General features: G+C 39.2%; 1 protein-coding gene across 1 annotated transcript; it reads right to left on the bottom strand.

The window, feature by feature from the left end:
* Positions 1-10419: 10419 nt before the first annotated feature.
* On the bottom strand, positions 10420-11232 carry LOC145788446 (uncharacterized). The gene has a single exon (XM_082600214.1). It carries the CDS (start codon positions 11230-11232, stop codon positions 10420-10422), a length of 813 nt encoding a protein of 270 aa, XP_082456340.1.
* Between the last annotated feature and the right edge of the window lie 3600 nt (positions 11233-14832).

Raw genomic sequence — 14832 nt, 5'->3', positions numbered from 1 at the left:
CAGTCACTTGTTCGACCTGTTGGACCGGTTCCACGTTCAGTCGCTTCGCATAGCTAGCATGCTTTCAGTACATCTATCTTTCAGTTCCTATGTGTGCAGGTTGTTGTGAGACTAGGCACTTCAAGCCTCGTCGCTTCCCTTGGTCGTCTGCTGGCACTACAGTCCTGGTCTGGTTTCATTTAAACGTTTGTCCGTTTTTCTCACCTTCCCCGTTTAGTTAGTATTCCCGTCCTGCTGTCATGACGCTTTGCTCTCGCGCCGCTGGTTGTGGCAGTTCGTGCTACTGCTTCGCACGGCCGTTGTTCGGACTGTCCCTCCGTTTCGCAGAGGGAGTGCGCTCTGTAGCCTACCCTCTGACGTGCTTCATCTATTTTCACAACTTAAACTTCGTGTACTGCATTTAGACATTATCTTTTTCCGCAGTATAACCTATAATAACCGTAGTGATTGGATCGTCATTGCGTAGAGCGTAGATTGTGCTTCTCATTGTCTACATATGTAACCTTCTCGTTGTAACTGTAACCATGGCCACCTGGAGATGCGGCCTGATTTGTCACACTTTGCAGGTTTTGATTACAGCTACTGCTAGTGTTTGACTGACATTTTTTGAGATGTTTTTTCTTTTTGCGGTTTCCTAATGGCATAAAACTTTTTTGTTGCCTTGGGGAAGCAGTAGCAAATGAGAAAAAGTAAGTTGAAAAACGCAAAATCAGACTGTTATTGAAAATTAACAGTCTGAATTAAAAGTAGTGTCTTATATAAAATCTTCGAAATCAAATTTTCTTTGTTTTTCAACATGTGAGGATGTTAAAACCTATTGTATCATCTGGGGAAAAGAATAAAGAAAGAGTAAAAATCTAATTTTTAGAAAAATTTATTTAAACGTTCGCCCAAAGTTAGAAAAACCTGAAAATTTCTGCAAAATGTGACAAATCAGGCCATGTCTTTAGGTGGCCATGCTGTAACCTTGTAGTTGTAATTGTAACTTAATTGTAAGCGTTGTAATTGTAACCTCCCACATTTTTTTGTGTTATTTAGGAATCATCGTGGCCGGATGTCCGCCGCACGAGACCTCTGCTGCTTCTACCAATCAAAAGCCGACCAGCCGCTCCCTGGAATCAGAGGACCTGTTAGCTCTCGCGCCGTGCGGAGGGGATCCGACCCCGTCTTGTTGTTCACCGTGTGTCATTTCTGTGCGATGTATTATGCGATGTTGTGCTGCGCATTGTGTGCCTTTCACTTGTACGTTCCTTCCGCCATACATCCTCATCAGAAGTCAAACGGCTCCCCCGTTTGCCTTCTTGCAGGGGTGTCTGTAGCGCCCTGCGTTTCACCTTAGGTCTTTTCAACTTTTCTTAAACGCCTGTTACCGCTTTGAAATTATCGTTCTGTTGCATATGTGTGATGTTACCCAGTAAGTCAAGCAATTCATGTAGTTTGGCAAGAGTGCTTTGGGCTTCCTGAAGTATGATTAGGAATTTGCTTGCCTCTTGAGAAATCGTATGCCAATCAGCTAAACGCATTCTTGCAATCGGCACCTTTCAATCACATATGCGTAATTTTTCGTCTTTTCAACGTTTTAGCTTACAAATGCTTCATTCCTCAGCGACTATGTATGCGTCGGCACAGACCTTCGCGCTGATCTCTGGCAGGGGTATGGCTTCCGGCCAGCGAGTAAATCTATCGATGACGGTCAAGATGTAACAATATCCACCTGAATCACGTCGGGGTCACCATAAATATGTAGTGGACAACGGGTAACTTAGCTTATCCGCCCATACCTAGCTGTGATACTAGTCTACAGCGACATTTCGGGCACAACAATGTGGCAGAAATGATCCGAGAACGAGGTCTGTACTTCTTTACTACAAGTATGATTTTATTGTCACCACATAACTTAAAAGATTGCAATCGTCTTTCCACAACAGAACGTACCGTAATCCAAATCATAAGCCCAACCCAGGAAACTGCACACTGAACGTTGACTGACGGAGCCAGAATTAATATCACTACTGTACCAAAATCATATTATAGTGAACTGCACCAAAATTTATGCAGTACTCTGACGTACTACCTACACCAAAAGTAAAATTCTCTGTCTGTCAAATGGTCGGCCAAAACGCGATATACATAGTCGCTGAGGAATGAAGCATCTGTAAGCTAAAACGTTGAAAAGACGAAAAATTACGCATATGTGATTGAAAGGTGCCAATTGCAAGAATGCGTTTAGCTGATTGGCATACGATTTCTTAAAAGGCAAGCAAATTCCTAATCATACTTCAGGAAGCCAAAAGCACTCTTGCCAAACTACATGAATTGCTTGACTTACTGAGTAACATCACATATATGCAACAGAACGATAATTTCAAAGCTGTAACAGGCGTTTAAGAAAAGTTGAAAAGACCTAAGGTTAAACGCAGGGCGCTACATACATTTGCATAATTTTAAAGAAAACACCGAAATTGTTATGAATTGGCACAACGTGGGCAATGCTTCTGACCGATGTTAGCCAACCACACAACTGTGTTTTGAAGCAATACCACATGAAAAGAGGTTTGTGTTAGTAATTTTAAAGATTAACCACTTCCCATCGGCATTCGCGCGCCGTGATCGTGACGCGGTAAACGGCATTTTTTTCTTTTTTTCTCGCGTTTCTGCATTTTGACTGTCTTGTACAAAAAGTAGTGTCTTATATAAAAGCAAACTTTTTCAGTGATTGACATTTAATTTTGCATTAAAATTAAAAAAAAAAATTGTAAAATGAATGCAGCAGTGGTGTCTTGTATTAAAGCAAACATTTTCAGTGATTGACCTTTGATTTTACATCGAAATAAACGAACACTTTCAAAAATAAAAACAGCAGTGTTGTCTTGTATAAAGGCGAACATTTTCAGTTATTGACATTTGATTTTACATCGAAATAAACGAACACTTGGAAAAATAAAAGCCAAAAATGTCCATCTTCAGCTCTGAGACGTTCAGGGGTGTGAAAAGATCTTTTTCGGCCAGGGTTTAGGTACTCTGGAATTTCTGCTGATTCCAACATCTCAAGGGCTAGCATGACTTTGAAGTTTGGCAAATTCAATCGTCCGTGCTCTTGATGGAGCATTTTGAATAGCAGAAATGAATTCACCAATGCTATGTCCACTATATAAAAAAACAACTTTTTGTACCACCTTGTGTGCTTTCCTACAGAGCGGCAGGTTGCTGAAAGCTGATCTGAACGATCAACTCCCCCATCCCTTGATTGTACGAAATCACACAAGTGGGTTTTATGATGGGATTTCCATTGAGGTTTGTTTTACCTGTTGGACATAGTTCTGATGAATGCCATGTAGAACATCTTTATGTCCTTCCACACCCAGGGCTGGATTTAGCTGATGGAGGACCCGAGGCACTTTTAGATCAGAGGGCCCCGTCCAAAAAAGTTTTTGCACCAACGGCGCGAAAAACCACCTCTACCTCTGCAGTAGCATTAATCTAGCACTGCACAGCATTTTGCAGAAACTTCAAAGGCTGAAAGAAAACAAAAATAACACAAAATCACATTTTTTCCACGTCGAAGGGCCCTTCAAAAGGAGGGCCTGGGGGACCGGCACCCTCTGCCCCCCTAAATCCGCACCTGTCCACACCATTGCCATCACACCATTTGCTGTCTTGAACACGTGCTCTCCTCTTTTTATTTTTTTTCCGAAAGATTGCTTGGCATGTGCTTCCGGTTCAGCTTAACTGTACCAACTGTGTGGGTTTTGTTTTGCAGCAATGTGCAAAATAACTGTGGACTGCTGTACCAGTTATCGATAAAAAGATAATAACCTTTTCCAAGTAAATCATGGCATAAATTTATGACCACGTTTGTACTTTCTGGTACAGCACTGTCTCGATCCTGGCCACTGTATTGTTTGACATTCCAGGTGTATCGACACATAGGCTACTCCCACATGATTCATAGAGTCGTAACAGCTTTAGTCCAAACCGTGCCCTCTTGGAAAGATTGTATTGCTTGAACTTTAGCCTGCCGTGAAATTTCAGCATAGATTCATCCACAGAGATGTGCTTCTGTGGACAATAGACTTCCTGAACATTGTGGAGAAATTCATCAAGCAGAGGTCTTATCTTGAACAAACGATCGGTTACACCATCCAGATGCAGGTGACCCGGGCTCCCGTTTTGAAAGGTCCCCAGACGTGAAAAAATGTGATTTTGTGGTATATTTTTTTCTTTCAGCCTTTGAAGTTTCTGCAAAATGCTGTGTAGTGCAGTGCAGTGCTGGATTAATGCTACTGTAGATGTAGAGATAGTTTTTAATATTTTTTGCAAGGGGCCCCCGATCTAAAAGTGCCCCGGGCCCTCCATCAGACTAAACCCGCCCCTGTGGAAAAATACTTCGGTTAACAACAAAAGATTCGCGTTGCCACCTCTACAGCTAAGCAAACCACTGGAATACCTTCAAGTCGCTCATGCGAACAGCAAATCTGCTGAAACAGTAGGCTACAGTAGCTCAGAAAGCTTACGTCACAGGCAAATTTCTCACAAACAAAATTCCGCTATAACACTGATTTATTACAGCTGAATCATTGCCTCAAGATAACAGAACCATTAGGTGATTCCCCTCTCAACTGCTAGCAAAGGACGGCAAAAACCGACTACCGCAGTCAAACCAAGAAAAATCTGTCGGAAGTAGCCGACGTCCGACGAATTGGCATGGAAAAAAATGTCGGCTATAGCCGACCGCCGAGCGGAAGTGGTTAAAACAAATAAACCTGAAATAAAATCTTTGAGACCTTTTTGAACGCATGATAAGAAATAAGTTATTGAAATTGATGGCGTATTGTTGGCAACATGTTGGACATAATTGCCAATCTTGTGCCCTTACATCCAGCATACAGCCGACATTGCAATTGTTTATTTTGTGGAAACGCGTAGGGCAAATGGAAACTTAAACTGTTTCAGTATCAAGCACGGAGTCACGTTCGCGTTTCTGTTGCTCCTACCTTTTTCAAGACCTCTGCTCCGTTTGGCATAAACAAACTGAAATGAAACTACTTTGTTGGCAAACCGTTGGCTACACTTCTGACCAACGCTGGTCTTAAGTATTCATAGTATACTTGTACGGTATCAGAAAATAATAACAGCATTGATAGCCTATTATTAAAATTTAAAATTGTAGCCAAAAATGATGGTATAAATTTGCATAATTTTAAAGAAAACACCAAAATTGTTATGAATTGGCACAACGCTGGCAATGCTTCTGACCGATGTTAGCCAATCACACAACTGTGTTTTGAAGCAATACCACATGAAAAGAGGTTTGTGTTAGTATTTTTAAAGTTTAAAACAAATAAACCTAAAATAAAATCTTTAAGACCTTTTTGAATGCATAATAAGAAGTATTGAAATTGTTGGCGTAATGTTGGCAATGTTGGCAAAATGTTGGACAAAATTGCCAGCCTTGTGCCAACATACCCAGCGTATAGCCAACGCTGGCCCAGCAATCAATGTTTGCTGGGATGGGAACTTGTGTAACTTTTGCATTGTGTATATTATTTGCATATTTCAAACATGTACCTATGTTCCTGTTACTGACAAATAAAACATTGATTGATTGATTACAGTGTTCATATTTTTCTCAAATATCTTAATACACCGGGATATGAAACTCGGAATATGCCTGAACAACTGTAGGGCTCTAGTGTAGGTCCGTGGCTGTGGTAGGGGAGAGTGGGGTTAGTTGGAAGGCGGGTTAGTTGAAAAATGATCATTTTTTTAACTCTCGATAACTTTTTTAAATATTTACTGCCAACATGTGAAGTAGTTTATAAAAACACATAATCCATGTTAGTTTCGATTTGTTGAGTCAAGGTATGTTTGTTTGGCTGACATTTTTGTGTTTTCTTACTTTCGAAGTAAATTTTTTGGCGTATTAAAAAACATCTTATGCGTCGATATCGTTAAAGATAGGCACAAGTTTTTTGGTGTGTGTCAGCTATAGGTGTTTTACAACACTAAGAAACAAACAAATTTTAGTCCAATGCACTATGCTTGAATATTTTAGGAAAACAGTTTGTCATATGCTAATGGGGCTAGTTGGAAAATAGTGGGTGGGGCTAGTTGGAAAATGTTTTGATAGCGGTATGACTATGTAGTATGTTACGAGTATATTGTCGTGGTATGATAATAAGTAGTATAAGCTCCAATGTACTTGTTTTAAGCAGACATACATTGTGAAATTTTAATTTGAATAACTTGGAAAGTGCTATATATGCGGCATTACAAGTTTTAACAATGCGTTTATTAAAAATGTTTTTACGGTGATTAGAGGTAGAATTCATTGCATTTTGATGTTAAAGCAAGTAAACATATTTGCTTACAACCCCATGTAAATGTTTGTTGGATGAAAAAAGAGTATCCAGTTCATTAGTGGGCATTAAACTGACGTTTTTCAACTAACCCCAGGCATGGGGTTAGTTGAAAAATCAATTGTATGTTTGTTTATTTTAAATTTTCATTAAAAGCTGAATTGACTCAATACTTATTTTTGGTTGTATGATAGAGGACACCATAGATGATAATTTAAGCCACTTCAAGTTGTCAGGTTATGCACCAATTGTTTTAAATTTCACTTTAAAAAAAAATCTTTCCGACTAGCCCCACTCTCCCCTACTTGTTGTATTTCCGTTTGATTAACTTAGATATACCACACTTTAATAGATTACACACAGACCACTTTATTGTACTTTCTCTTAGCTGAATCTATCTCATGCTCTAGTCTCGTAACAGTCGCACATAGTACAAACGATAGGCTAGTGAAACGTAACAATGGTTTCTATGACGAAACACTACATCCCTCCTTTTTTTTTAAACTTCAAAATACGGTACAGATCATATAGTTAATGCAGCTTTAACATTGAAAAAACAAGAACATGAATGAGCTTTTATGAATTGCTACAGCTGCACTTGTGGCGACTCAATTACGAAACAATTGGTGACATAAACGGTATGTACATAGAACATCAGATCAGGCTATTACTATTTCGACGATATGCCTTAATATGCAAGTATGAAGCAAGACATAAACAAATAAGAAAATTGTTAGTATGTGGTAGGTTACTCCAATACGCGTAAAAACAGAACTACACAATATTACTACATACAGTAAACATGTTTATGTGAGAACATAGTCATTAAACCTTGTTGGTTTAGTTATACAGCGAGAAGATCTACGTTCTGGCATTTGTAAACGTGGGGGTGATAGATTGATTGAATCTGATTCATCGACAGTGACTAGTGGTGAGTCGTAAGTCTCACTTTCACAAGGACTATTGTCTGGACTGATATACTTCTTAAAGAAAGACGAATTACGTTTTAGTTCAATACCATCTTTATCCATAACAGTAACCTCACCCTTTTCTTTCGAGACAACTGTTTGAGGGACAGGTTTAAATGTAGGAGACAATTTAGAAGTTTTAGGATTTCTAACTAAGACTTCATCACCCATTTTTATTTCCGACTCTACAGCCCCCCTTTTTTCGTCAGCATAGCTTTTACTTTTCAATTTGTTCTCCCAATCACGATCTCTGACTTCTTCGTCGAACTGTTGTGGCTCACGACACAATTCTGGAAGTTTCGTTTTCATTTCTCGTCCAAACATCAAATAGTACGGAGATGCACCAGTGGATGACTGTGGTGTCGATCGATAAGCCATCAGGAATTTACTGATCTCTTCTTTCCATTCTTTTCCGTCCACATGTGCAATTCTGATCGCTTTCATCAACGTTCTGTTTTGTCGCTCCACCTCTCCATTTGCTTGTGGCCACAATGGCGTCGACTTTTCATGCTTTATGCCGTACTCGGTTAAGAAATTTTCAAACTCTGAAGAAACAAATTGTGGCCCATTATCAGTTCTCAAAGAAACTGGCACACCGAATCGTGCAAACACAGGCACAATTGCGTCTATTATTTTCGTGGTGGTAGTAGACTTCAAGACAGCTATTTCATAGTACCTACTGTAATAGTCTACAATAACTAAAATGTTTTCACCGCTTGGCAACGGTCCAAGAATGTCAGCAGAACAAGCTTGCCATGGACCGTTCGGAGGAACCACTCTTGTCATCGGCTCCGGTCTTGCATATTCGCTTGTCACTTGGCAACCATGACATTTCCTACACAACTTCTCTGCATCACTGTCCATTTTAGGCCACCACACTTTCGTGCGTAGTCTATTCTTAGTTTTAACGATTCCCTGGTGTCCTTCATGTGCGAGCTCCAAAACGCGTTCTCGCAAAGACTTTGGAATTACTAGTCGTGTTCCTCTTAAAATTAATTCACCGTAACAACAAAGTTCATCCTTGACATGTAAATAGCTAAATTGAGAACACTTTGACCAATCGCCAGATTTGACATATTTTCGAATTTCTTCAAACTCCTTGTCACGAGCAGACTCTCTTTCAATTTCTAGCGGTGTTAATGCAACTGGAGTACTGCTTATTGCTACTAACCTCACAAAATCGTACTCTTCATGCGAACCGTCTTCTTTTGATTGTGTGGAGTTGAGTCTTGATAAGGCATCTGCAATGTTCGTACGTCCCGGTCTGTAAACAACTTTGAAATCATAAGCTTGTAACCTTAAAACCCATCTTTCTATTCTGGCAGAGGGTTTGGACGTTTTGTTATAAATAAACTGTAAAGGTTTATGGTCTGTTTCCAGCTCAAATTCCTTCCCGAACACATACAGATTAAAGCGTTCACATGCCCAAACTAATCCTAAAGCTTCCTTTTCTGTTTGGCTATAACGCTTCTCAATGTCAGAAAGACTCCTTGACGCATAGGCAATTACGCGCCATAACCCATCCTGTAGCTGTGTAAGAACAGCTCCTAAACCGACTGGTGATGCATCTGCAATAATGCGTGTCTTGCAATCGGTTCGGAAAAATGCTAATGCATTAGCTTTGGTCATCAATGATTTCAGCTGTTCAAAAGCTTGTTGCTGCTCCTGCTTCCACTCAAATTTAACTTCTTTCTTTGTCAGATCAAGTATAGGCCTAGCGATCGTAGCAAGATTTGGAATAAATTTAGAAGAGTATTGAACCAATCCCATAAATGATCTTGCTTCACTTGAAGTTTTCGGTGGTTCTGCATTCAGTATTGCTGCGACTTTTTCCTCGCTAGGACTGACACCTTGCTTGCTCAGATTGTGTCCAAAAAACGTCAGCTTCGGTAAACGAAATTGGCATTTATGTTTGTTCAAGGTTAATCCGGCTTCCTGTAGTTTTTCTAAAACATTAATCAATCTTTGGTCGTGTTCTTCTTTGTTCTTCCCGTACACAATTACATCGTCTGCGATGTTGGCTACTCCTTGACATTTCTTCAACACATCGCACAGAATCTTTTGGTACTTCTCTGGAGCGGAGTTGATTCCAAACATCAAACGTTTATAGCGATACAGTCCTTTATGCGTCACAAATGTTGTGATGTAACGACTTTCTGGCTCTAACATAATTTGATGGAAACCCCACTTTAAATCGAGTTTACTAAACATAGTGCTACCATTCATTCGATGCAACAAATCTTCAATTGTTGGAATGGGATGTCGTTCCCGGATGATTGCTTCATTCGCTCGACGCATGTCTACACACAATCGTACATCCCCATCTGGCTTTGGGATAATCACAACGGGTGAAACCCAACCTGTAGGTCCCTCGGGAACTTCTTCAATGATGTCTGCGTCGAGTAGGTCTTGCAATTTGCACTCAACTTTACCCCTAAGTTGAAATGGAACTTTACGTACTGGTTGAGCCACGGGCTTTACCGATGTGTCAATGTGTAACTTTAATTCATAATTTTTTAAAAGTCCCACCCCATTAAACAGTTTAGGGTAACTATCAAAAACATCATTACACAGATTGTTTACACGTGAAGGGCCAATACGCAATACACTTAATTTTTCTGCAGTATCTCTACTTAAGAGACTAGGTGCATCACAGTTAACTACAATAAAATCAGTTACACAGGCACAATTAGTATCCTCACAAATTACTTCTGCAGTAAAAGTACCTAGTGTAGGTAACGGTGTAGTACTCCCATATGAATACAAAGATTTAGCTGATTTCCGACATTGGGCAACAACATTACGACATTTTAACCATTCCCAAGTATCTTTACTAATCACATTACTGGCAGCACCTGAATCGATCAAAACATCAGATAATTTTACACCACCAACTTTCAAAGTTATTGTACAAGAGTTCTTACGTGTCCCTTGTAAGTTGAAAAGTTCTTCTTTGTTGCTCTCCTTGTTTTCTGCGAAAATAAAAGTCTTTCCTTCTTCTTCCTCTAATGTATTGGTATTGGACTTGCGCTGCACTGGTCTCCGCGACGGCGTACTCCGATTCATCTTGACGTCAGAAGGATATTGTGACGTCACACATCTATTCGTTCGGGACCGTGTTCGACATTGTAAAGCAAAATGTCCGACTTTGCCACATTTGTTACATTGCTTGCCTCTTGCTTGCCTCTTGCCTCTTGGCATTGTTGATCAAACTTAAAATGTCCAGTCTTACCACAAGCAAAACATACTTTCCCTTCCTTCTTAATTGAAGGCAATGCGCGTCGATGCTCTGGGTGGCGCACTTCGTTGACATGAACTGATGACGTAGGCTGCATTGTCTTTAATTGATTTTCGACATCTTCATGAGCTTTTGCAATAACTATTGCATCATTCAAAACTAGATTATTTTTTTCGAGCAACTTCCTTCTCAATATGTTAGAAGCACATTTTTCAATAACTTGATCTCGAATATAGTCATTTCTATTGGTTCCAAATTCACACAACGTTGCTTGCTGGCGCAAACGGCAAATAAATTTATCAATGGTCTCGTCTTGGGCTTGCGTCAGCTGCCGAAACTTGTATCTTTCAAAAGGAACATTAGATTTAGGCAAAAAGTACTCATCCAAAATTGCTAGAGTATCGTTAAAAGACTTACTGTCGTCATTTTCGTCCACGAGGCTGAAATAAACTTCTTGAACCTCTTCTCCAGCTGTGTGTAACAACAACGCTTGCTTTTGTTTATCGTCTGCGATTCCTTTACTGACAGTAAAAAGAGAAAATGACCTTTTCCACTGCTTCCATTTTTGTCCTAAACCATGTGGATCACCTTGCACTTGAAACGATTTGAGACTGCCTAGTTCGCAGACCAGCGGATTGCTTCGGGCTACAGTAACTTGTTCAGCCATGTTTCACTTAAATCCTCGTCGCCATTGTTGTATTTCCGTTTGATTAACTTAGATATACCACACTTTAATAGATTACACACAGACCACTTTATTGTACTTTCTCTTAGCTGAATCTATCTCATGCTCTAGTCTCGTAACAGTCGCACATAGTACAAACGATAGGCTAGTGAAACGTAACAATGGTTTCTATGACGAAACACTACAGTACTGGTATGGTTTCTCTCCAAGTTGTAAAGCTATTTTGAACGTTTTTTTTTTTGGCAATATTAAACAGTTTGTTGGGCATTATTGTTTATGAAGAGCTTCTACATGTAGGCTACTTTAAAAGTGAATGAAGTATATTATATATGCAAACAAGAAGCATATCCTGATTCACTTATCCGATATATTTCTTTGGGATACCTTCAGTTCAGTTCAAATCAGTTGTTTTTTATTTCTGACCATCATATCAAAAACAATACACGTCAACATAGCAAAGGTCGAGAAAAAAGTAGAAGCGACAAAACGCGAACGTTAAAACGTGCTTGTGACCGAAGTAAGTTATTGAGTTGAGAAATTTGGCATGGCCGCAACACCTTCAGAAAAATTTAAGATATAAAGGGAAAATAAAAAAAGAAACTGTTCCAAAAAAAAAATAATAATAATTAAACAACATATATTTAGGCTAGGCTATAGCTTTATTAGCCCAAATAGCTTTAGCTCATTAGCTGATATATTTAGGATTTATATGGACAGTTGCTATGAGGATCGGCCATGGTGCGTTATCAAGAGTGCTGATGGTCGTGAGGGGAACACGTCTTGATGCATTTAGCTCATAGCAAAGAAGAGCAAGGCAGGCAAAGAAAACCGCGCAAAGAAATCCTATCACGGGCAAAGCCATTTCAAGCGGAACGCACCAGGCCTTGGGTGCAACCTAGTTCGTACCTTGAACCATTCGTACAGTCAATTCGTACCCTGAAAAAATCGAGAGAAAAAATTAAAAAAAGCCGATGTCGCTGATCGGAGTTTCCCAAACAATTTGAAACAAACTTGAGGCTTAGGGTTAGCGGAAACTGCGGAAAAATGAAACTGCGGAAAAATGTTTGCGGAAACTTCGATCAGCGATTGTTAGGGAGAGCATAGATTACTCTATGGCAGTGGTTCTCAACCTTTTAGTCTTGGTGGACTCCTTTTGGTACCTTCGAAGCGGTCGCGGACCCCTGAAAATTTATATTTGAAATTTTGGTAGGCTGATATATCGCGTCTCCTTATGGAATCATATGTTACATAAGTTTCAAAGCAACACACTTGGAAGGATTTGCTGGATTCGCAACGCACTTGATGATTGATGAGATTGACGAAGTTATGTTATTTATTTATTTGCATCAGACAAGGTTGTCCATATTAAAACCAAAACACAAAAAGACAAGACCTAAGGAGTCACTTGGATGACATGTGCAACATATCATTATAGTGCTTAAAATATGTCGTTTTATAGAAAGCGTCTGAGGACATTAATGCTATGATAAGAGAATTGAGAGACTTGTAACAACGTTGCACAAAGGCATAAACTGTTTTCCGCAATAGAGCATCAAAAGTTGTAACATTTGCATTGACTTGACATTCACGTGCACTAGTAAAGCGAGGTATATTGTGTAGAATTCGAAATGAGTCAATATATGCAATTCTAATCCGATTGATAGAAGAACGGCGATAATTGTGCCAAAGTTGACAAGCATAAAGAGATGTAGGCCTACAGGGATGCAACCTAGTTCGTACCATGAACAGTTCGTACCGTCAGTTCGTACCTTGAAAAGATCGAGAAAAAACAAAAAAAGCCGAAGTCGCTGATCGCAGTTTTCGCAATCGCTTTAAAATTTTCCACCTGAAAAGATCGAGAGAAAAAATAGCTCAAAACCGAAGTCCGCTGATCGCAGTTTCCGCAAACATTTTTCCGCAGTTTCCGCTAACCCTAACCATAGAGTAATCTATGCTCTAACCCTAACCCTCGCTGATCGCAGTTTTCACAAAATTTTTTCCGCAGTTTCCGTTACCCCTTACCCTAATTCTAATTTCTAACCATAGAGTAATCTATGCTCTAACCTACCCTAACCCTCGCTGATCGCAGTTTCCACAAACATTTTTCCGCAGTTTCCGCTTTTACCCTAACCATAGAGTAATCTTTGCTCTAACCCTCGCTGATCGCAGTTTCCGCAAACATTTTTCCGCAGTTTCCGCTTACCCTAACTCTAACCATAGAGTAATCTATGCTCTAACCCTAACCCTCGCTGATTGCAGTTTCCGCAAACATTTTTCCGCAGTTTTCGCTTACCCTAACTCTAATCATAGAGTAATCTATGCTCTAACCCTAACCCTCGCTGATCGCAGTTTTCATTTGGAAAGCAGAAGACTGCAGTAATTATCGACCTATCAGTTTATTACCATCAATTTCAAAAGTACTTGAGAAAATAATGTACAATAGAATATACAATTTTCTAGAAGGCAATAACTTCTTCTATGGTCAGCAGTTTGGTTTCAGATAAAATCACTCAACAAGTCATGCAGCATTACATCTTGTTGATAAAATTTCAAATGCAATTGAAAGAAAAGAAACAACACTAGGTATATTTTTGGACCTGTCTAAAGCATTTGATACTATCGATCACCACATTCTGCTAAACAAACTTTACTATTTTGGTATTAGGGGTATAGCCCATGACTGGTTCAGAAGTTACTTACAAAACAGATTTCAAGTTGTAGAAGTATCTCACTCAATGTCTGCTAAAAGAGAAATATGTTATGGAGTACCACAAGGATCGATCCTTGGACCACTATTATTTTTAATCTATGTTAATGATTTTTCGAGATGTTTAGTACACTCTGAATCTATAATGTTTGCTGACGATACCAATTTATTCTTTTGCAGTAAAAATTATGATAAACTTTTCGAAATGGCAAATGAGGAAATGACAGGAGTAACAAATTGGTTAGCAGCAAATAAGTTATCACTAAATGTAAAAAAAACAAAATACATGTTATTCAATAATACAAATAAACTTTCAAACCTCTCTTACACACTGTCTATATGCAATCAACCCATTGAACGTGTCAACACTATTAGTTTTCTAGGCATTTTGCTGAGCGAAGACTTGTCATGGAAACCCCACATGCTATCTTTACTGCAAAAACTTTGGAGTTATCTGCAAGGTTAAGCCCTACCTAAACACCAACAACTTGATTTGCCTTTATCATTCCTTAATTGAAAGCAATCTCCGGTATTGCATAAGTGTATGGAAACATGGTCATGTAACTGTTTTAAAAAAGTTTCAAAAGATTTGCAGCAAATTTATAAAAATGATTGCAAAACATGAATCAAATCACTCTAAATCCCATAATTTCTTCACAATTGACGAACTATACACAATAGAAACTGCAAAATTTATGTTCAAACTCAAACACAATCACTTACCCCAATGCTTTAATTCTCTATTTCAACTTAATAACAATTTGCACTCAATATCAACCAGAAGCAACAATCACTTTTTCCTCCCCTACTTCTCCAAAAGCTTGACTCAACAATCCATTCAGTTTAGTGGAGTTAAAGTGTGGAACCATCTCCCG

Source organism: Aplidium turbinatum, chromosome 1 (genome assembly GCF_918807975.1).
Source record: "Aplidium turbinatum chromosome 1, kaAplTurb1.1, whole genome shotgun sequence".
Lineage (NCBI taxonomy): Eukaryota > Metazoa > Chordata > Ascidiacea > Aplousobranchia > Polyclinidae > Aplidium > Aplidium turbinatum.
The sequence above is the reverse complement of the archived record's forward strand: the minus strand, read 5'-3'. Positions and strand labels throughout refer to the sequence as shown.

Bases quoted from the DNA above. Each gene is read 5' to 3' on its own strand.
- LOC145788446 (XM_082600214.1), bottom strand. From the start codon at position 11,232: ATGGCTGAACAAGTTACTGTAGCCCGAAGCAATCCGCTGGTCTGCGAA.